General features: G+C 50.0%; 1 protein-coding gene across 5 annotated transcripts; it reads left to right on the top strand.

The window, feature by feature from the left end:
- The first annotated feature begins 849 nt into the window (after positions 1-849).
- Nrsn1 (neurensin 1) lies at positions 850-18696 on the top strand. Of its 5 annotated transcripts, none has more exons than XM_058582017.1 (6): positions 850-983; positions 2733-2808; positions 6186-6277; positions 7659-7793; positions 8118-8318; positions 17098-18696. In XM_058582017.1, exons 5-6 carry the CDS (start codon positions 8127-8129, stop codon positions 17494-17496), a joined length of 591 nt encoding a protein of 196 aa, XP_058438000.1. In that variant the 5' UTR covers positions 850-983; positions 2733-2808; positions 6186-6277; positions 7659-7793; positions 8118-8126; the 3' UTR covers positions 17497-18696. The 5 variants fall into 5 exon arrangements, with proteins under 5 accessions (XP_058438000.1, XP_058438001.1, XP_058438002.1 ...); XM_058582018.1 differs by having other exon boundaries at positions 7646-7793; XM_058582019.1 differs by having other exon boundaries at positions 7634-7793.
- Positions 18697-23627: the final 4931 nt, after the last annotated feature.

Raw genomic sequence — 23627 nt, 5'->3', positions numbered from 1 at the left:
GACCTTGTACATGCAACCATGGTTCGGCATCCTACCACCTATGCAGGTCATTTCTCTGCACCTCAGCCTCTTCATCTGTCAGAATGGGGTCACAGAGTGCCCACCACATGGGGCTGTGGTGTGGATTCCATGGTCAAATATTTATATAGTTAATATGCATGAAAGGCTCTTAAAGCAATGCGTGGCATAGAGTAAGCACTATGTAATGTTAGGTGTTGTGATTATTATTATTTATAGCATGACCCTGCAAGTATTAACGATTTGGGTAAGTTTTCTTGTTAAATGCTTCCTACCAGTGGTGTGCAAAAAGTTCCCTGAAATGGAGGTTATTTATTGCTTTCCCATACTGACTTGCCCACCCCACATTTTCCGAGGCTCTCGGGTTATTTTCTAGTGTGTTCTTGTCTATACATGTTTTATTTCTGGAATATCATCATTAACATTCTTTTCCTTATCTTTCTTTCATCTCTCCCACTTAGACTTCCGGATCAGGGGCGAGGTGAGGAAGTGCAACCCCGGGGATTGAGCCCTTCACCTCCGGCCTCGCCAAGGACAGAAGCCGGGGAGTGGCCCTGGGCGCGTCTGTCCGGTGGCTGCTGCTGGCCGAGCGCGTCCGCCTGCCCGCCTGGCTCAGGCTCCTCGGCAGCGGCTCTGCTCGCGGACACGGCCGGGCAGGGGCGAAAGGCCACCCCGGCGCGCGCCCCGCTTGCTGGGCACGGAGTCCCCGCGGAGGCCGGCCACCCGGGCGCGCGGCCGCGGGCAGGAAGGGGCCGGCGCTCGCTCCGCCCCGCCCGCCGCCCGCGCACGCGGACGGGCCGGGCGGCTGCGCGGGCACGTGGGCGCCGCTGTCACTCACGCGCAGGCTGAGCTTCGCGCGGCGGGAGCGGCGGCGGGCGGCGGCGGCGGCGGCGATGGGACCCCAGCGAGAGATCTGCAGCTAGGCCGGCTGCACTTGCTCCACGGGTCAGGGATCGCAGGGCCAGGTAACGCCGCGGAGCCGTGCCGCGCTCCCTGCGCGCAGCTCTCCAGCGCGCCCTCCCCGCTTTCCCCTTCCTCCCTCCTGGCGCGCACGTTCCTCTCTCTCTCTCTCTCTCTCTCTCTCTCTCTCTCTCTCTCTCACACACACACACACACACACACACACACACACACACACACACACTTCATTCGCTGACATTTGTCCCATGCACACGCCTCTGGACAGAAACCATGCTTATTAAAATCCGTGAAATTAGAGGTAGCCAACTCCATGCCTTGGTGGTTTGTGGTTTGCATTACGTAAGAATTTGGGGGTTGTACAGCTAAAAACTTAAGAGTTTCCTTCTTGTGAGAAAAGAAAAGTTGTGTATTAGCTAAGAATAAGATGCTTGTGCTGGGAGTCTGTAAAGCTGGCTTGATTTTTCCAGGCGGAATTAAGTCTGCACCGCCCTCCCTGCCCCTTTGCCACATCTGAAGATGTTTGTTTTGATCCCAGAACCTACTTCTTGGTGTTATTGGAAAGGGATGTTGGGTTGGGGATCTGACCCAAGCGAGCGACCTAAAGACAGCTGGAGTTGAACAGCTTAATTGGTTCCTGGCTCTGCTGAGAAAAATGTTGTCAGTACCTTGGAGAGCTCCCGGGGTCCAGACAGGCCAGCCTTGGGCCGAGGGCACGTGTGCAATCAGTTCCTTTAGACAAAACGGGAAAGCATCAGGGAAAAGAAGGAATATTTACTTGAGAGAGACAGAAACAAGGACAGAGATGGCGTTGGGGTCAGAGACAAGGATCAGGAGAGGGGAAGAGGGAGAATAAGAGATGAGACAAGGTTGTGAATGTAGCATCCTGTAGTTGACTGGTTTCCTTTTCTCATCTTCATCCAGGGTTCTAATATAATTTGCTTCTTTCCCCACATATGCTCACATGTACTTGAACTTTGGGGGCCAGGTCTTGAAGAAGGTTCAAGGACGCTCTACATAGACCCGCCCTGGAAATGCTAAAAACTGTTTGGTAGGCCTCTGCTGGGCTTACTCATCTCCAGTCTTTGAGTTCTCCTGCAAATGAATGGGAATTCACCAGGAAGGGTTTTTAATAGCCACCTGGAAAATACAGCCCCAATTGTTTTATTTCACAAGACTAGAGTAATATAGGAAGCCAGTAGCCAGCTCTATGGCTGGCAATGGCTTCCTAATTAAATTTTCCATGGGCACCTGCTTTTCTTAGGCAGATGGAAAGTAAAATGATCATGATAGGAATAAAATGAATATAGGCTGAAACAGCCTAATGAGAAAATTGTCCAAAGAGTCCAAGTAAGGGTATAATGCAGGTAAGCATATCAGAAACCATGGTGACCATAAGACTAATTTATTTTACAATATAATGGAACAAGCCCCATGGAAATCACTTGTGGAGTATCTAGGAAGCTGGTGTAGCAAACTAGTTGGCATTATTAACTGCATGAACTATAGTTTCAGCAAAATAAGAACAGCATTTATACAGTGTGTAATAGTTTAGAAAGTCTTTTTTATTTATGTTATTCTTTTACTCTACACATCAAAATGGCAGCCCATGAGAAAGTTATGAACTATAAGTTAGACTTCAGTTTTTAAAAAAACTATCTCAACTCTTGAACAAGAAGTTCTTTGTCAGTGTATCTGTCATCATTAAAATGGTTTTTATAAGTTCTATGAATGGCTTATGAAATTTCAATTTTGACTTGAATCACATCTGCAGAGATTTTTTTTTTAATTCATAGGATTGAAGAATGCACTGCTAAAAAAAAAAAAGTTCAAAGAGAAAACAACAGGCAGAGGGAGAAGAGGACTTCAAAGGTAAGACCCAACATTTATTGTGTGTAAATGCAGAATCACCTTGCAGTGTGCATGCAGATTCAGAAGAGAGTTTCAAAGGGAACATGGGTTCTCTCTCTCTACTCGTTTTGGCTTTGGACTTTATGTACTATACTAAAAATATGTATCTTAAAGGATTAAAGTAATTGATAATGGGATAATTACACATCATTACTCTTTTGTAAATTATGAAAGTGGCTACATATTCACTGACTTGGTATTAAAAAGCTCACAGTACAGAATCATGATCTCTACAACTATTCCAGAAAGATAAAGTATCTCTGACATGATCCAATGGTAGAAGCCCATCTTGAGGTTTCAGGTCATGCTGATGAGCTCCAGAAAGGCTGTCAGCAGGCAGCCCTGCCCCCCTGCCTCCCCGCGAGCCCCACCGAGTCCTCTAAGTGAGCTGACCTTTGGATCTGGGTCTGGATAAGTGGTCTAAATGGCCTGTGTGCCTGCACCTTGTCTCTTGCAGCACTAGCCCTGCAGAAAAGTGGCTTTAATGAGAACTTCACTTTCATCTTCTCAGAATTATTTTGAGGAAAAGAAAAGCAGTAGGAAAAATTGAATGGTATTTCAAAGTGAATAAACAGAAGGGAGCCTGTGCCTGCCTGGCCACACACTGACTCACAGCCGTGGGAAACACAGTCCGTTTTGTACCTCCTTTTGTTGCCTCTCTTCCCTCAAGGAGGCCGGGAAGACAAACAAGCGATCTTAGAGCTTCATAGGGCAAAAGCATTTATTTCTGTTTTTATGGATATAGGATTTTTTAATGTGAAATAAAAGGTAACAGCATGCAGGGCTGTGGTTGTGGCTCAGCAGTAGAGCACTTGCCTAGCACATATAAGGCCCTGGGTTCAATCCTCAGCACCACATAAAAATAAATAAATGTATAATATATATATATATATATATATATATATATATATATATATATATATATATAATGTTTTTTAAAAAAGGTAAGTAACTGCATGCATTGGACTGAAATTCAAATTCCCAGCAAAATGATGCTACTACGTATTGGTACATGTAGCAATCACAATACCATATTCAAGCATTTGTTTGCCTAACTAAGACATCCCTAAAGGGATTCTTAGCATGGCATTATCTCCTGCTGCAATGCCTCTTTATGATGCCCCTTTTGCTGCCTCCATTGCTTCATGAGTGTGTCCCCTTCCAGCCCAATAGTCCACTGAAGGCCCCCTGTGCCTCGCCCACTTCATAACAGCTCTCTCACAAGTGCCTGGCACAGAGCTAACACTTTAAAAACACTGGGGAAAAGGAAACCAGACATGAGGGACTACTCAGGATGCTACCCACCCAGGAAATTCCAAAGTACCAGAGATTAAAGTGGTGAACAGGATAGAAAAGCCGCCTCCTCCCTCATGGGGCTTACAGTCCATCAGACCACAAACAAGCCACACCTGGAATATCAGGTGGCAACAAGTGGCAGGAAGCCAAACAAACCTGAACGAGGGGACAGAGCAATGGGTGTTGATATCCGACACACAGATTGTGGCGATGGTGGCGAGTCTCTTGGAAGAATGCAGGAGTCTCCTCTTCTTCCCTGGTCTCAGAGAGGCCAGAGGCATGCCATGATGCAGATAAGTGAATAGTCTCTTGATGTATAACCATGCATGCAGTGAGACAGTTGCTGTAGACAGATAACAGCAAAAAGAAAGCCAAGGAGGATCACCTAGAATGCATTTCATTCAGGGAGATGAAAACAACGGCTTCTCCAGAGATGACCCAAGGACCCACCCATTTGTTGCCTGGGCTCCGTCCGGTTGCCAGGCAGAGAGGGAGAGGATGCCACGAGTGTTTGCAGATGTGTACTAACATGGTGTGACTTAAATGCAGTTCTAGAGGCATTTTTATTCTCCCCTCTACTCATGCTTTCTCTGAAGTGAGGAGCCCTCTGTGAGATCTGTCACTTAACAACACTCATATGCTTGACATGGCCATCTTGGCTGCCGCTGCTGCAGCTGCTGAAATACACCCAGAACCCCGGCAAACTTACTGGGAAAGAAAACACTGACCAAACTGCAAATCTTGGCACCCCCTCCATTCCTGTCCTGATCCTAGTTTACTGAATATGATTTAATGGTTGCCAGCTTTGAAAGTGACTTTATGAAGTGACCTCCTGTATCCTTTTTATAACACGAGAGATGTCCGTCAACCAAGTAGCTTCCAAATATTTGTAATATTCTCTGGGACAAAAAAAAAAAAGGTAGGGTCATGTCTGAGTCTGCCTGAGTCTGCTGAGATTTGGTAGGTCCACACCCTTCAAATGGTAGGTCCTTCTCCCTTGTCATATTTCAAACCTCATGTTCTTCCACAGGGTCGTTCTCCCCTGGAATTGAGTCCCAACTAGTTATAACTTGGCGAAGACATATTGATCCTCTCAGACCCCCAGACACTACTATTTTAGGTAACATACATTATACTGAAGCAGTGTGTTAAGCACAAAGCACACATCCTATGTAGCAGGTTAGCAGGTAACGAACCCAACCAGTAACTTGCATTCTCCTTTAAACTGAAGCTTCCTACACACTAGAATTAAGAATCTGGGACTGATGACCAATCAGGGTACTAAGGGAGGTAGGAAGTCAATAAATACAGTTTTGTTTTGTTTTTTTCAACAAAAAGTAATTGACTCATTCTGTGTATTTGTAGCCAAAAAATCCTAGAAAACTACATCTGGAAGACATTAAAGGTCAATCAGATCCAACTGTCTTATTTTAAGGACTGTAAAACCACAGAGAGGTCATGAGCATGCCTGAGAGCCCGTGAGCAATCGTGGGCAGCTCAGAAATGAGCATTTGTGTCCAGCCTCTTGTCAAGAGTGGTCAGCACAAGACAGGCCAGGTTCTTGTTCATGCTGTGTGCTCCTGAAGGGAAAGTGGGGCTCGTGGAGAGTCCTGTCTGCCAGGTATGCAGCCGCACTGAAAATCCATTCTGAGGAGAGGTTCCGGCCCAGAAGCATTGGTTCTGTGATGTTAGCTGTACCATTTCTCGGGAGGTGGGACCAGGGAGTCTGCTAAAGCAGGAGCATTGGGCTGCTGTGCAGAGTGGCTGTGGGAGATGAGGATGGTCTGCCACATGGTCCAGCCCTGCACCAGCTCAGTCCTGAGGAAGAGCCACTCAGCACTGAGGAGAGCTCCCACTGCCACTGCGAGGGGCTTTTTGTTCCTGTGGTGCCTGCTCTGTTCCTTCCCACGTTAGTCTCTGGTGCTTTATAGAAAACCTGAAATATGTATACCTGGATGAGTGGCTCTCACTTTGCAAGTATGTGATGCAGCCCGTGCCCCTGCTTATTCTATTAATACCACCTTTCCTCTCCTGACTCACAGTGTGACCTTTAGCAAGGTGATTTTCCTATGCCTCAGTTTCCTCAGTGACAAAGCAGTTAGTAATACGACTCGCAACTCCCCACGTCTTGAAGGTGAGTTTAAAATGATGCTGCTTACAGATCACTAGGGACAGGCTCTTATTAATCATCCGCATTGTCAAAGCACTAAATAGAAGGTACCGAAGAGCTCATCCTAGCACTTAAAATATGAAAAGTAAGCAACAGTCCTCTGACCCGTCAACCTCTGGTGCACTAATGAGGCAAAGAACATTCTGAGACCTTGACTTGTTATGGGATGACAGCCTTGTGAATCTGTAAAGATTAGAACAGTCGTTCCTTTACCTCCTCTGCACTGTCCTCCTGGGTGATTTCCTTTGATGTCAGCTGTACCCAGAACAAGGAAGTGGCAGCGGCACTAAATGCCACTGTGACCAACAGTAAGGCAGATGAGGCACCTATCTGGCCACCACCAACGGGGCTGCTCATGTCATCTTTCTAAGATCAGGCCACATCTTTCTGACCTTGACTGCATTTCTTAACCAAAAGCATCTGGGGCCAAGGGCACACATTTCCAAGATGTTGAGTGGGTTCACTTTGTGCCCCTGGGAAGGGACGACGTTAACTGTCCCAAGCTTGCCCCATGACTCTAGCCAGCCACACTGAGTGGCCACACACAGGCGCTAGATAGAATGACAGACGGTTGTCCTTATAGATAAGCATGCTAGTTGAGTTTTGACAATAAGTGGAAGAATTTAACATGTCTCTGTTGGCCTGCATTATAGCACAACAGAGGTTTCCCCTAAGAAAAATTGCCTTCTGTGTTCCCCCCCACTTTATCGTAGGTAGACTGTGTCCACACAAGGAAAGAAATCTAGAAGACCAATTGAAAAATGCAAACAAGCATTTCTTATTTCTAGCTGCACATCTATCTGCTTATGTAGAGATCAGAAAACCAAAGACAGGATAGCTGAGAATTCTCTGACTCACCAAAATTACTGCCCCTCAGTAATTACATTTTTAACTATGAATTATTAACCAAAATAAATGCCTCTCTCCAAGGGTATCAGTTAGTTCAAATTAAGTTGAAATTTCCATCTTAAAAAGATAGAGCCCCAAGCAGCCCGCCCACAGCATAGTTTCATTTAAAAACTCTGAATTCTTATTTATGCTGTAGACTTGGTTGGAAATCATAGAAGCCTGGATCTACTCTCTCCATTATACTCAAACCACCCACATAGACAGATGTATCCACAAATAATGACTGAAGTACATAGTGTTAGAGTTAGTGAGGTGTAAATTATTGACCGCGCCATTTGTGATTAATAAAGCATGAAGCGTATGTTGTTCTGAAGCATTTTAATCAAGCTTCTGTACAGCCTGAAAATCAGGATGTCAGAGAAAGATGCATGCAATCTGAAGGTGAAATTCAAACTAGTAAGATGGTGCTAGTCTCCCATGTAGAGTCCATCCACAGGGGAACATGGTGGAATGTATGAGAGGACAGTCCAAGACAAATTCCATCTGTAGCAAGTGAGAGTGCCTGCTTCCTGCTCTAACAAGTAAGCCTGAAAACGCCTTGATTCCAAGCTATTAAAGATTCCGTGTCCAGGTAATGAAAATCTCATCTTCCTCATTGCCTTTTCTTATGTGTCCTGCGCTTAAGTTTTTGCATAATTTAGGGGCCCCTGCTGCAGTGCCTGGTTTCACTGATAGAGAACCTGTTCTAGCCATTGATTGCTGGGGGTAACTTTGCATTCAACAGAAAAGAAGAGCAGCTTACAAGGAAGACAGGTCTTCCAAAGTGTCTTTCCTCTTAAGAAAGGAGGGTGGTTCCGATAGAATGACATTATTCAGGCGAGTTCTCACCTTTAGTGTGTCTCCTGACCCCGAGCCCAGAGCCTGGGGGCTGATGCAGGTGGTGCTGTCCTTCCAGCTGGGAAGAATGACTTCTTGCAGCGGCAGCGGCTGTGGCTCCACACAGGTGCAGGCTGCTCCCGAGGGCGGCCACCAGCGCTACGGAGTCCGGTCCTACCTGCACCAGTTTTACGAAGACTGCACCGCCTCCATCTGGGAGTACGAGGATGACTTCCAGATCCAGAGGTCACCCAGCCCGTGGAGCTCTGTATTCTGGAAGGTAAGGAAGGAACGTGGGTTTCACTTGGCAACAGGGAGCGTCACACATGGTAAATACTGTGGCTGGGGGAATCAGGAGGTTCAGGGCCCCATGTGTGCCACACTCTAATGACACTAGATAGTTTCCTCCCCTTAGGGAAGGAGAATCTGGGCCCTGGGCCCAAAGAGGCCCCCAAGTGCAGTGCGACTGTGTCAGTTCACTGACTGAGAAACCACCATAGGTAAAGGACACCCTTCCAGCCCCCCTTACAGACTTGGGTCGTTTGACAAATTGCAGCAATTGTTTAAAAAGGATACAATTAGGTATTTAGAGAAAGCGAATTCTGAGACATGATACAGTGGTCAGAATACCTCTTCCTCACAGGAGGCTCTGGGGAGCCACATTAGACAACCCACACGGTCCTCCGCCACCTCTGCGGGCACCGACTGCGTGCTGAGAGGGTTCGAAGTACTGGAGATTAGAGTGAGGAACTGGACGAACCCCTGCCCTCAGGAACTGATGGCCTGTGGTGGGAAACAACCAGGGACAGGAAAAGCCCGTGACAGATGTCAGGTAGTGACAAGGGCCGTAAAGGGAACCAGGATGAGCAGGGTGACGGAGGCCGGTGTGTAGTGCGTGGACAGCAGAACGCCTTTCAGAAGAGATGGAACCGGGCGGAGACCAGGGCGAGCCGAGGGAGCAGACCCAAGCTCATCAGGCTGAAGGTGTCCTGTGCTGGGAAACCGCAGGTCCCCAAGCCCTGACAGGAGGAGAGGTCCAGCGTGGCTGGAGTGGAGTCAGAGAAAGGACAGGCGGATCCAGGAAAACAGCAGCACACAGATCGATGTGGGGTCCGCAGATGACCGTGAAGCTTTGGGCTTTTACCTCCGCAAAGCGGGCAGCCCCCTGCAGGTGTGTGCAGCAGATGGCACAGTCTCACCAATATCAGAACAAGATCCTTCCGGCTGCCATATGGAAAATAGAGTATCAGTGGGCAAAGGTGAGCAGCCAGATGACCTCAGCCATTGTAAAAGCTCCCTGGTGAGAATTGATGGCAGCTTAGACCAGGGTGGGCCGGTGGAAACGGTGACAGTCAGTCCAAGTTAGCACTAAGTTTGAGAGCAGGCTGTCAAGATGCTGATGGACTGGAAGTGGGGTGTGAGGGCCGCGAGTCGCGCACGACCCAGGACCTGCATGGTAATGGTGTGTGGCTTACTAGGAGAGAAAACACCAGAGAGGTAATGGTGTGTGGAGCGGGCAGGGGGAACCAGGAGGTGCCTATTAGATATCCAAGGAGAGATCCTAATGGCCATTTAAATACACCAAGCCACAGCTCATGGCTTTGGAGTTACTGACACAGAGTGCATAGAACACAGCCGAGATCACCTAGGAAGAGAACTGGACACAGAGAAGAGGGCACTGGGACAGCCCGATGTTTAGGAAAGGAAAAGAGGAGACATAAACTTGCAATTTCCTGGTGATATAGTATAACAAGCAGCAGTACAGTGTGGTGAGTGTCCTCATGGCTTCCTCCCCCAGACTACAGAAGTTCAAACCCCCGCTCTCCTCTCCCACAGCCCTGTGACTTTGGGCCTCCCAACAGTAACACTCGAAATACCCACCACAGAAACATTGTGAGAATTAAGTAAGATAATATTTACAAAGAGCTTAAAACAATGACTGATTCACACCCAATTATCATTTGCTAGACTAGTTACTTCTAGATGCTAATCTAGAACACTGAGTTCTTAAATGGAAATAAAACTGGAAATCTATTTAATACGTACACATTGGGCAGCACAGTTGTTAACATGGTTTACCCAAGACCGGTGCTAATTCAGACTCATGCTATGGTCACATGCTCTGCATTAGAATTAGTCAAGTCAGCATCCTTGCCCTCTAGAAATAGCCCCTCCAATGAATTCTCCCTGGCCTGGACCAATGAAATACCCAGCCATGCTCACCATGTCTCATATTTCCTCAGATAAAACCAGGTGGTTGCATGGTTACTTTCTGCTCCTCTCTCCATCCCTATAGCTACAGAGGAGAGAGGGAGAGAGACCTATTGTGCCAATAGCTTTGTATCTACTGACATACAGGTTATTACAAGCATTCATGTACACCCAAAGCAGGCCAAGTTCGTAGTCTCATAGTTATTTATGTTCCTGCAAAGTCCAAGTCCTAGATTCGTACCCTAATCATTAAACACTAGAAGCCTCACGTCAACCTGCATGACCTGAGGATTCACTGTCCTAGAGCCCTAATCTGTACCAAGGGAGTAAGCCAACTGTTCTTGAGCTGCTCCGCGGGAAGGCGAGTGAATTCACTTCGGTGTTTATGAAGTGCTCTGTGCCAATGCAGAGAAAGGTACCAGTCATGCACCTGTTTCTGTTATGTGCCTTTTCAGTGTTGTTGGGTTCTTTTTGCATTTCAAGTTGCATCTGTAGGCAGTTCAAGTGCTGGTGTCCCCTCTTGACCCTTCATGTTCCCTCACTGGGGCTGTGCTCGTAGTACCCCGACAGGGCTCCGTACTTGAGCTCCTGAGCAACAGGCAGCATGAGGGGTTTCTCGAGGACACAGATTTCAGCAGGTCTGAGTCAGAGTGTTGCCCTATCATAGGATCTACATAACATCTCCCTCACAGTGCTACTCTTCCTTTCTTTCTAGACTACCTGGTGGGCTCTTAGATTATACAAGATGCATTCTTCACCTCCGAATAAGACTCAGCCCCTGACCTGAGGGAGCCCACGGTCAGGCAGGGGAAGTAGACATGGGCCCACACTGTTACCGCGCAATGTGCTAAATGCTCCTGTAGAAGCGGTCATGGCACTTCCTGGGAACACAGGGTTCAGGGAGCAGGGAGGAGTATGTATCTGTTCCAGCCTGGAGAAGTGGTCCCACCCACAAAGGGGCCCACCCATGTGCAAGCAGGAGACGGGCAGCCCAGGAGGAAGAAGTGCATATGCATTTCTGAGCTGGGAGAGGTGGTAGCATGATCCAGACTCTGCAGACAGTGTGGTCCAGGTGGAGTAAACATGTACAAGTTCAGGGAGAGGGTCACATATGAACCGAAAATGCACGCAATGAGCAGATCACAGAAGTCTATGAAAGATGCGCAAGAAATCTTCCCCAGGACCTCTAGGCTTGAGGAAGGCAAGAAAATAATGAATTTGGGTTTTCCTGGGAGGGGAGGGAATATCTCACAACCTGGTATAAACACACACACACACACACACACACACAGAAGGTAGCACCCTCTGGGCCTTGGAATCCTGGGTTACATGGGCTGTAGCAGCTGCTGTGGTTTACCCAATGCCTGTGGCTTCTTCCATCTTTAAAAGTCTACATGATGTGGTCCCATCTGTCCTCTGCCACTCGCTGCCGCCCAAGGATCAATCAGGCGGAAAGTTGTTCTGATCCTTGCATTCGACCTTGACGAAGGCTGTGGCCACTGGATTGTCTGTGCAGCACACAGCCCAGGATGCAGGCATTATCCAGTCTTCGCGCTCCCAACCATCCTCTCCTCACCTCAAGGTTAACCTTCTACCTTCTCCTCAGCCTGTCTCGGAAATTGTTCAGAGGGCACTCGACACCACGTGCCTCCTCCATAGCCTTACTAAGGTCGAGGTGGCTCTGTCCCCTCTCTTCCCGCCCTGGACCCCAGTTAAGCTCCTCCTCTCAGCTAATTCCTCTGAGCTACATCGGAATTTAAACTTAGATTTCTCTTCAAAGTTCTGGTGGATATTAAAGAGTTGGGTCAGGAGCTGTAGGAGACTATTCAGAGAAACCATGTGACGTAGTTTTTGTTTTAAAAGACTTCTCAGATGACACTAGAAGGATGACTAGCAGTGGAGATGAGGCTGCTGCTGTGAACATCCAGGCCAGAGGTGATAATGGCTTCTGCCCTCAGAGCAGCCATGTGGAGGGGAGAGAGAAGGTTCATGAGATTTTTATGAGGTAAAATCAATATGAGGCGGACTCTGTTGGCTGTGAATGTGAGGAAGTTCTCTGGGAGTGGGCAGAGGGGAGGAAGACAAAGAAATGGGAACAGGTTGGGCTTGAAGAACCTTTGGGACATTTTTCTATAACTCATGCTATTTGGAAACAGGGTATCAGAACTACATCTAGAAACGTGGTCTAGAGCTCAGGACAGCAATTCAGATGGCCTTGGAGATTTGGAAGTCTTTGATAAGAAGTAGAAGCTAAAACCACAGCCTTAGACCAACCCTAGTGAGAACATACTGAAAAAGAGGTGGGGGTCAAGGGCGGAGCCTGCGACGGCAGTAATGGGCAGAGGGCTGAAGCGAGTTGTTATGCGGAGGGCGTGTCAGAGGTGACTCCAGGGGGGGGGGTTCAAGAGGGGCTAAGGGTGTGATATCAAAGGCTGGAGAACATTCAAGTGAGATGAGGAAAGAAAAGTCACATTGGCTTTGATAATCGGGAGGTCATCAGTGACCAGAGAGAAGGCGGTTGGTTCTGAGGTAAACATGGAGGACTAAGAATGGCAGTCAAGAGTAGGAATGACCCCAAGCAATGGGACGCGGGCTCCCGAACACACTGTGAAGACGGAAGCTATTGGATGTGCTTATAGTGTGCTGGAGGAAAAAAGTCTTGGGGTGGGGGCTGGGGGGGAGACCCCAATGGCCAGGTGGAGGGACCATGGGGAGACCCCAATGGCCAGGTGGAGGGGACGTGGGGAGACCCCAATGGCCAGGTGGAGGGGACGTGGGGACACCCCAATGGCCAGGTGGAGGGACCATGGAGAGACCCCAATGGCCAGGTGGAGGGACCATGGGGAGACCCCAATGGCCAGGTGGAGGGACCGTGGGGAGACCCCAATGGCCAGGTGGAGGGGACGTGGGGAGACCCCAATGGCCAGGTGGAGGGACCGTGGGGAGACCCCAATGGCCAGGTGGAGGTGACATGGGGACACCCCAATGGCCAGGTGGAGGGACCATGGGGAGACCCCAATGGCCAGGTGGAGGGACCGTGGGGAGACCCCAATGGCCAGGTGGAGGGACCGTGGGGAGACCCCAATGGCCAGGTGGAGGGGACGTGGGGAGACCCCAATGGCCAGGTGGAGGGGACGTGGGGAGACCCCAATGGCCAGGTGGAGGGGACGTGGGGAGACCCCAATGGCCAGGTGGAGGGGACGTGGGGAGACCCCAATGGCCAGGTGGAGGGTGCTGGGAAGATGGTGCGAGGTCAGGCCCCAGGAGGAGCCTGACCATTGCCTGACCTTGGTACTTGCTTGGTAAAGCTCGGTGTGAGCTGAGGCAAGTAGGACTTATGAGCTAGAATCTGCTCAGAGTGTGTGAGGGAGAAGTCGCAGCGGCCCTGGCTGAGGAAGGAGAGGAATCCAGTCTCTGCTCTTGGCTCGCTCTCCCTGAATAACCTCCAGCCCAGATGGCTCCTTCCATCCAGCTCCCTCCAGCACTTCCCCGCCGCCAATGGCGCCTCCGCCTGCGGGTCCTCCCCCCAGCGGTCATCACTGCTCCTCTGACAGCAGCTGCAGCTCTGCCTCCTGGAGGAGCTGCGTCTGCAGACCTGTCTGCTCCGAGGAGCAACAGAGGGCCCTGGTGCAGACAGCAGCGGTCTAGAATCCCAGCCCTCTTCCCGACAGAGGATCTGGGTCTTCACACATCCTGCGCCCTACCTAGACAGACCAGAAGTCGCAGCCCAAACACCACCTCGCTACCCTCTGGGGTTTGTCACGGCCTGACAGGTCCTTGTCCCCGGCCACTAGGGTGGACCTCACTGCCCCACAGCCCTGCTGGGTTGGGGTGGGGTCTCCCCAGTAGCACCTCAGCTCCTCCACAAGGCCCTAAGCAGAGCCGCTTTGCTCCCGTGAACCCTCCAATAACCCCTGTGCTGCCATTGACTGTACTCTGTCGGTTTCACGGGACCCTCTTTCTCTTAGGTCCAGGTCCACTTCAACTGAGAGCTGCGTCCAGAAACAAGTCTTATGATATACTGAACAGAGTCAGTCCCCAAAAGGTCACTCCCCCAAAGTCCTGTTCCTTCCATTACTCCAGCACAGCACGGGGGCGGGGGGGGGGGCCTGCACGTCCCCTCGTCACGCCCACAGTCCTCTCAGGGAAGTCCTGAAGCAAGTCCTCCTCATTCTGTGGTTGCCCTTTTGCCTACCACGCCCAGCTCTCCCTGCCTGTCCGTGGGTTCCGAGTTCCTCTCTGGGCATGTTTCCTGGGGTCCTCAGGATCCTTGCAGTCACCTGTCCATCACATCCTCCCCTCCTTCTTTGGCTCTTCTGGAGCAGTGGGGTGAGTCACTTTTCCAGTTCCGACAGTGAGCAGAGCTGCCATCTGCAAGCCACAGTTTGCCTTTTCGCTTCAGGGTGACATTCCAAGAGTGGATTTTCATCTCATGCGCTGCTCCGCTGGGGAGCGGGCTGCACTGAGAATCCGTCACCTGCCCCTGCTCCATGTTGGGCGGTCTGGTGGTTGGAGTTAGGGATAGTTATTGAACGTCAGGCTGGACCAGGAACTCCGGGAGACGAGGCAGAGGCAGACAGATGGAGGGCGCTGGCTCACACACTCGTCAGAAGCTCAGAAACTAAGATGGAGGCTTTCCTGACGCCCACCATGTCTGAGGATGAGTGCCAGTTCTTAAGGAGGAAGGCGATTTAGTCATACAGGAAGCGTGGCTCCATGGGTATTTAAGTTCACTTAGTCGGTACATTCAGAATTTTCCAAAGTGAGTCGTTTTCCAAAAGTTATGAATACTGTTTAGACTCCAAAGGTAAACTTACTTGCCACTATTTTTAGAAAGTAATCCAAGGTGTCATGCTTTTCAGCCATTTTTTTTTCCTGCAGTACTTACATCTTATGTAGAACAGGTTTTGTTTTTTTAGTAGACATCATATTGACTCTTTTTTTTTTTTAGTTTCTTCACAAAATTACATTAAAGGACATGTGCCCATATATAGGTAGCTGAAACTCTTTTGAAATAAAAGTAATAGTAAAGGAATATGCAAAATAATAATTAGTGAAGTAATAGAGAAAGAAGAGATGGGGGATCACATAGACCTGGATTAGAATATGATCCAACCACCTGCTACCCATGAGATCTGGAACTCTGCTTCTTAGACCCTGTGACCCCCTATTTCTAAAATAAGTGAAACAGGAATGAAAGTTCTCCTAACATGCTTATAAAGATTAAATGAAAATATATCTAGCACTAGGCCTGGGCCACAACAGACAGTCCTCCTTTCCCCTGCTTAATGGGTTATGAATATATTTTCCTTCTGTTAGGCAAATCTCCTTCATCAGTGCATCATCCCTAAAATTTAGTATACCAATACACACACTTTAAATACTCAAGAGTGAATGATATTATTTGGTTCTTTATCCAACCTTGTTATTCTAACTAAAAGCAATAAGGAAGGAACAGGAGAAAATGAAAATTTTTGCTTGAAAAATTGTGTAACTGTTAACAATTCCTTGTTCCAAGAGTAATGTTAACTATTCCTTAGTCTAAACACTAAGCAATTGTTCTAATACCAATATCCATGCAAAATAACGATTTTACAAGGAGTGTATTTCCAAATAATGGTGATTTGTCACAATTTATTACTTAACCAGATGCAAAGCTAAGTGCACATTTAACTCACAACCTGTGAGGCAGGTACTCTTATCATTTGTCCCTTTGTCAGTGGGAAAATTAAAGAAGAGAGAAGTGACTCTCCCTCTATGGTCCCAGCACTAGGTGGCATGGCTGGAACCAAACACATGACTCCAGCCACCAAATGGTAAGTCATGCTCCATCTCCAGTGCTGCCTTCCACAGAACTTAGTGCATTTCAAGCTCCATCTGCTACTCTGAACATTTAGTAGCTGCTGCAGCTCAGGTAGCTACAGGAGGATAGAAAAAGCCCTGGGCTGGGCTGGGCTGGGGGTCAGCCCCATGGTTTCCCTGCCCTGCCCCTGAAGCTTGGGACCCACTCATCTTTGACCCAGCGACCCACCCTGTGTGGCTACATGTCCTTTCCTATAAGCTAACAGGTATGTTTCCTGCCCTGCTTGCTGGGAAAAGGCTCAGGAGGTGGTAAGGATCGACAGTGTGCTCTAGCCCAAACCACCAGGAACATATCTCTGGGCTGAACAAGTTGGGGACCCAGCGAGAGTGTGAGAAGATGAATTATTATAGGCTTTGGTTGGGTGATTGGAGAAGGGTAGGAAGAAGTGGAAGAGGGTCAGGGAGAGTCTACAGCTGGATGTTTAATAAATCTTATCTCTAGGGAAGGAAGATGATAGTGAGGCCAAAGCAAGAAGCAGCCCTCGCCACATGGTCAGACTGGCCAGAGGAGTGGAGGTTGGGCCTTAGTGGCTTGCACCATGACCTTGGTTGGGTCTGAGCTGAGCCTCGGCTGTGAAGTGCGCTTGTCCTGCCTCACTCCCTCACAGCCACAGGAGGAGCAGACTGTGCCCGACAGAGCCTGGCCTCGCTGTGAGCCGGCAGCCAGCTCCTGACTGCCCAGCGTGCGGAAGAGTCGGGCCAGCTCCTGCTCCTCTCTTCCCTGAAAGAGGGTTGTGCCATCTGCCAGGGCAGGCGCCGTCCCCACGGGAGACCACCAGATGCAGCCTGCACTTTTCGGTTGACATTCAACCCAGAGAGGTCTTCTTTCCCCTTGGTTTTTAGGTAGAAAATCAAGTCGACTTTTCACGTGGCTGTGGCCTGACTGGGAAGACTCCCTTCTCTCCAGAAACCCCACAGGCCGTCCTTGCTGCTCAGGGTGGAGCCGAAGCCCTCGCTCACTCATCTCGCTTCTGTTCTCTCTCCAGGTCGGACTCATCTCGGGCACAGTCTTCGTGATTCTCGGACTGACTGTCCTGGCAGTGGGCTTTCTTGTGCCCCCCAAGATCGAGGCGTTTGGCGAAGCCGACTTTGTGGTGGTCGACCGGCACGCCGTGCAGTTCAACGGCGCCCTCGACCTGTGCAAGCTGGCAGGGGCCGTGCTCTTCTGCATCGGGGGCACGTCCATGGCAGGGTGCCTGCTCATGTCGGTGTTCGCGAAAAGCTACTCCAAAGAAGAAAAATTGCTTCAGCAAAAGTTTAAAGAGCGAATTGCCGACCTCAAGGCCCACACCCAACCCGTCACCAAGGCACCGGGCCCAGGGGAAACCAAGATTCCAGTCACTTTGTCCAGGGTTCAAAATGTCCAGCCTCTCTCCGCAACCTGACACCCTCCCCGCCCTTCCCCCTCTCTGATTCGCACACATGGTTCAGAGGCGTTGGCCAGCTTCCCGGGTGAAGGATGGGCGCTGACAACCAGGGCGTGTTAGGCTGGGGGCAGCTGGCCTAGTGCAGAGCTCACACTTGCTCAGCTCAGGTGACGCTCGCGAAGGTAGCAGCCACGTGTTAGCCAATGCATACGCACCCAGCTGCATAGGACGGGTGCTCTGAGTCCCCACCGGGAGCCCCTCCGCAGTTCCTCTCCGATATTGTGGCTTTGTGTTCCTTTCCGCGTCATTTGACCAGCCGCCCATGAGTGACTTGGTCCATTTTACTTTCCGACACTGGTTTTCCAACGCTGCGTGGTGCTGTCTTCCACCCTGTGCCACTGTGTGCAAGAGGTTGTCCTGTGTGCTCGTAGAAATGCGGAGTTTCCAGACTTGGATCCAAACACTAGTCTTTTAACTATATCTCAACATGAAATTCCTGAGATCGGTTATAAATTCATTAGTGTTCTGCATAAATCTTTTTGTTTTCTCCACTTTTTTTTTCATTTCAAAAGCTAAAATTGCCAACTTTAGAATCTTGGTGAAAAAATTTAATATGAGGAGTATCTAAAAGCAATGTTCAAAGGCACAGAATTAGAGGCCAGGAAACCTGAGTTCCTGCTCCTCCCTCGCTGTGCGACTGTGCAGAAAGTAATTAGCTCCCTCAGCCTCAGTCTCCCCGTCTGCACAGTGGGCTCTATGGGCCTCCCCTGCTCAAATGTCTTTTGAGATTCTCTTTTTGCCATGTGTCATTGAGTGTCTCCCCCAAGAATGTTAATGTGGTTCTGTGGCTCTCACCATGGTGGGACTTTTTCAGAACTGAACTCCTAGAAGGCCACCGAGTCTGCCAGCTTCTCACTACCTACCTTAAATATCCACCCCAGCAACTTATAGCACGCTGTCATATTTTTATAAAGATAAAAGTAAGCCATCCTCAAATAAGAAGCCCCTGGGCGGATAGTAACCTTAAAGGGGGGTTTTGTTCTCAAATAAGATGTGTTGTTCCCCAGCAAGATGTCCTCTTTATCCCTTGCACTTAATCTGTGGATTTGAATTAGATGGAGGAAAACAGAGGTGTGACCTTGGTACTCTCTCAGACTCTGGGCCGCTCCCCTCCCCCTTCACTGGATAAATAAAATACGTGAACTAGACAAACCCGAACTGCACGGTCATTCCTTCAGCCTGGCTATTTTCTCTCCTGCATGTAGTTTTCCATTTTGAGGGGGAATCAGCTCTGATTGTCTCTGGCTACATGGAAGAATAAAGGAAGCCGTTAGTGCTCGTGGTGCCCTGTTCATTTTGTACAGTGCAGCCTCAGACACGGGGCAAGTCAGCCTCCTTGGCCAGACAGGAGAAGTCGTTCTGGTTGCTTCAGGTGCTCGACTTCCTGTGGAAATCCCTTAATTGCACTCGTGAAGCTGTGTGCAAGCCCCATGCATCTGTGCAAGATGGGCACCATCACCCAGCGCCCCCCCCCACCTGCTCGCCTCTGTCTTGAAGACCAGTGAATCTCAGAGAATGAGTCTTGACTCTAAAGCCTTCAGACTGAACAGTAGCAGCTGGAGGGACTTGGGCATGTTTGGGTACAGGCGCCATGGCAGCCCTCAGGAGCCCCTGTGCTCCTCCCAGAAGCCCCCCGGAAGCCAGGACCCACAAGTCTGTGCCAGTCTGAAGGAGTGACTCGGCACTGTCTGGCGAATAGCCCCGGCTCTGTGGGAGTGGGAGCCTGCAGGCACCCTCCCAGCCCTGGGGGAGAATGGAAGCCACTGCAGCTAGCAGAGGAAGGACGGCATTAGGAAGCAGTTGGATGGTTGGAGAGAACAGGGGCCATGTGCAACCAGAGAGTGAGAATCAACACACCGCTAAGCTCGTCTGGCCTGGACGGGGCAGGCGGCGTCAGGGGACTGGCAAAGTGGAAGGGCTGTACAGACTTGGTTCCGGCCTGACTGCTGGCACCTGGAGACCTGCATGACCTACCGAAGAGCCTCTGAATGAGACCCGCAGCTCGCAGACGCACACACACCTGGACTGATAGAAGCCTAGGTAACGGGTCCCAGCTGAAGACCCCCAGGCAACACCACCCACTGGTCCAGCACCGCCCTTTGCTGGGGCTCTCTCAGGTGGTGGACCAGCCTACGGGCTCCCAGGGCAAAGCGCCATGCCCTGTGGTGGCTCCATGAGGCTGGACTCTCATCCTCACAGAGAACCTGCCTTTGTACCCTCCCACCTGACGGACCCACTCGCCCACTCCACCCCAGCCCTGCATTGTTCAGTCAATCCTGTCTCCTCCCTGGTTCTCTTCCGGAGCCACATTTCCATGTGTTCTTCATGTCTTCCATTTGTCCACCTATTAAATGGAGCGTCCCCCCCCCACTATGGCCAAGTTTAAAAAAACTACGTTAGACATTCTGGAACTTCATTGACCTCACTCACTGCACACAGGCCCCCGGCCAGAGGACTGAGGTCAGGAGGGGTGTTCTGGCACACTGAAGCACCCTCTCTCCCAGTGGACTCCACTCCGAGGCCGTGTCCCAGCAGTAATGACCTGACCCTCCTCTAGACAGCTGCCAAGGCCCAAGGCCACAGCAGGAAGTGATGGCATGGGAAGAACTGAAGTGTGAGGAGTGGGGACCCTTGGAGGTATTCCATACCTATGAAGCCCCCCTAATCCCCACAAAGCTCTGTGGGGTCTCAACTGTTAGCATTGTCTGTTCTTTAGGGGAGGAATTAGCGAGGAGACCCATCCAAGGACAACCTGCGAATAACGGAGGCGAGATCTGAACCAGGAGGCACTCAGAAAGCTGACTTCGGTGTGCAGAAGGGCTGCCTCTCCCCTGCCATTCCTGACATCATTCTTCCCCTCTCCCTCCAACACACACACACACACACACGCTGTTGCCAGGATTTGGCCTCACAGCTGCACCTTCCATTAGAAGCTCCAGTTAGCTCCTGGGGCGCGAGGAGCAAGTGTGGAGGTTAAGTGCGCCCCAGAAACAATCACATAAGTGTTAAGTGCTCATTTAAAACAACTCGTGCCTTGTGAACAGCAAGGACCCTGCTGCCACTACACACAACAAAAATGACATGAGCAGGAGCTTTGAGTGGGTTCCCTCGTGTGGGCATGGCCAAGTGCCTGTGCAGGCGTGACTGTGGGCTACAGCGCCGAGACTGACTTGTGCTTCATTGAAATGAAAGTTTTAAGCCAAAACTCCATTCCCGACTTCCACGGGCAGATGCGACCTACGCCTCTGGGTTTCTGGAGGTGGGTAAGGTCTGCAGAAGGTTGACGTGCCTGTGCAGCCAAAGAGCATGACAATAGGTTGGACTACACTCACCAGCCTTAGCAGACCCCAGCCCTCACCAGCCAACACCTAGGGGTTTCCCTCAGACCCCACAACTGAGGTCCCCAAACCAGAGGAAAAGCCGCAAAAGCAGAATACATCTCACCCCAACACCTTCCCACGGCCGGCAGGAGACACGTTCTGGCTGCCCGACAACCGTCCACAGGGGTTACATAGCACTTGGGTCACTGCTGTTGGCCCAGCTCTGCTAATTAGGGTTTGGAAACCTACTAAGCTGTTGGTGGGACCTCATGCCCCTCAGGAGGCTAAGGCTACTGGTCAGCTCTCAAGGTCCCACGTCCGTTCAGTCGGCCCCACTCCTGCTTTCTCTGGTGGCTGAGGGCGCTGGGTGGTCTGTGCTGGAGGCTCCCACAACAGGCAGAGGCACCATGCCCTGGCCCTGCAGCAGAGGGGGGCAGGTGGCCATGTTGGCTGACAGTGCCTCAGGACCACAGGCCTGTGGCCAGCTCCGTGAAGTTTAGGCCGTGCTGGCCCCCGCTCCAACCCACCCGGCTGCAGCTCACCATTCCCGGGGCTCTGCTGCTGCCCGCCAGGGAGTCTGTCATCGTCTTGTGAGTGTGACTGTGCAGGGATGTGCGAATGCACGGGACCGTGTGCAGGGTATGTGACTGTGACTGAGGGTGTCAGTGCGTGAGTTCTGTGACCATGTGAGTGTGGCAGCCACATAAAACAACTCCATTCCTCATATTAGTGTGTGACCCCTGTGTGTATAAGTGTGTGAATGTGTGTGACCTGGTGTGCGTGAGACCCCTGTGTGTGTAAGTGTGTGAGTGTATGTAACCAGGTGTGCATGTGACCCCTGTGTGTGTGAGTGTATGTGACCAGGTGTGCATGTGACCCCTGTGTAAGTGAGTGAGTGTATGTGACCGGGTGTGCATGTGACCCCTGTGTATATAAGTGTGTATGTCACCAGGTGTGCGTGTGACCCCTGTGTAAGTGAGTGTATGTGACCGGGTATGCATGTGACCCCTGTGTATATAAGTGTGTGAGTGTATGTCACCAGGTGTGCATGTGACCCCTGTGTAAGTGTGTGTGTGTGTCACCAGGTGTGCATGAGACCCGTGTGTGTATATGTGTGTGAGTGTATGTGACCCCTGTATGTGTGTGTGTGTGTGAGTGTGTGTGACCAGGTGTGTGTGAGACCATGCCTGTGTGTGTATGTGTGCGTGTGTGTAGCAGCCACGTGGAAGCAGCTGCGTTCCTCAATCCCCAGCCTCCAGCATACAGAAATGCTAGTGTGGCTCCAGCGAGAGGCGGGAGGGAGAGCCGCTGGCCAGCTCCGGGGTGGTCTCAAGCCCACAGGCAATAGCACAAGTAGCCTCCACCGACTTCCAGCATGACCAGTGCCACGAGAGGCCTGGGAGGTTCTGATGAGCTCCCCGGGGGCAGGAGCACTCAGAAGTCCCCTGGAATGCTCAAACAAAATGTGGCCAGGCCACCAGAAGAAAACACCTCTCTAGGATGAAAAGCAAGACACTATGAAAAGAACATCAAATAGTTTAAAATTCAAAAAATACTAAAAGAATAAATTGAAAGCACGCTAGAAAGTCAAACACCTTCATTGTAAAAAATGAAAACTATGGGTCAAAGGTAAAGACGTGCACATTCAACCAAGAAGGAAGAATAATAGAGAAGAAATTGCCAGTAAGATAACAGAAGATAATTTCTCAAGGCTCTGGAATTCAGAAGTATTCAGGTTGGAGGTGCATCTTGCATTTGCAGCAATATGATTTTTTTTAAAGTCAGACACATTTTTGTGGAATTTTTGGACACAAAAGATGAAAGGATCCAAGAAGCTTCCAGAGAGAACAACAGGCCAGCTATAGAATGATAAAAATCAAACTGGGAAGAAAGAGAGTGCGATCCCAGGCAACAGAGGGTAAGGCCGCTTTGAGCCCAGGGGAAATACACGTTAACTCTGATCAAGAAGAATAAAGAGGCCACAGAAACCCCAGGAAGAAAACTTCAAAATAAATTGCACAAGGAAATCATGGTTCGAATATTCAGCATGACTAGGACACTATGGGCAAGAACGGAGAGAACAGAAGAAAAGAGAGGCCATCGGAAACCTGACTTTCCAGCGGGTTCTTTCTATTTCTAGTAGAAAAGGAGCTGACACCATGAACCCAGGGAGAAAAGATAGAACCGGGTCACCCCAGTTTTCTGCAGCGACAACATTTCAAAGCCCAGCGTAATGCAAACGCTGCTCACCTGCTTCAATGTTCAGAATAGAGCTGCCACCCAAAGAAAAGTCTCGATTGTGAAGTGGGCTAAATATGTGATAAAGATATGTGACACGCTCAATGGTGGAACAAAGACAGAGCTAGCGATGCTTGGAAACTGAAGAGAAAAGATAAGGGAGACGATGGAGATCCTAATGTCCTTGACTGACTTAATGAGTCCAGAGGAACCGTCTCAGTTATTCAGGCTGCTATAACAGCAAAACAGCATAACCTAGGAGGCTTCTAAACAGGAAAGTCTGGGACCAAGGTGCCACCAGACTGTGTCTGGTGAGGACTCTGGTTCACAGATGGCACCTTCTGGTTCTGTCCCCACATTGTGGCAGAAGAGAACTCTGTAAAAAAAGCATGAACCCCACTCATGGGGGGCTCCATCCCAGAGATCTCTTTGGTGTCTCTTCTTGCCGTGGAACCAGGGACGGGTTTCAACCTATGACCTGGACACTCACTCTGGGGCAATGACTGTCCAAGGATTTCAGGAAGAAACACG

The sequence above is a fragment of the Marmota monax genome, unplaced genomic scaffold, assembly GCF_021218885.2.
Source record: "Marmota monax isolate L192 unplaced genomic scaffold, Marmota_monax_Labrador192_F-V1.1 WCK01_AAM20220418_F8-fsc00141, whole genome shotgun sequence".
NCBI classification, from domain to species: Eukaryota; Metazoa; Chordata; class Mammalia; order Rodentia; family Sciuridae; genus Marmota; species Marmota monax.
This window is presented reverse-complemented; position numbering and strand designations above follow the sequence as displayed.

Excerpts from the sequence above, each read along its gene's own strand:
- Nrsn1 (XM_046452398.2), top strand. The coding sequence starts at position 8,127 with ATGACTTCTTGCAGCGGCAGCGGCTGTGGCTCCACACAGGTGCAGGCT. Across the intron at positions 8,319-17,097 it reads GGAGCTCTGTATTCTGGAAG|GTCGGACTCATCTCGGGCAC; the intron begins GTAAGGAAGGAA and ends TTCTCTCTCCAG.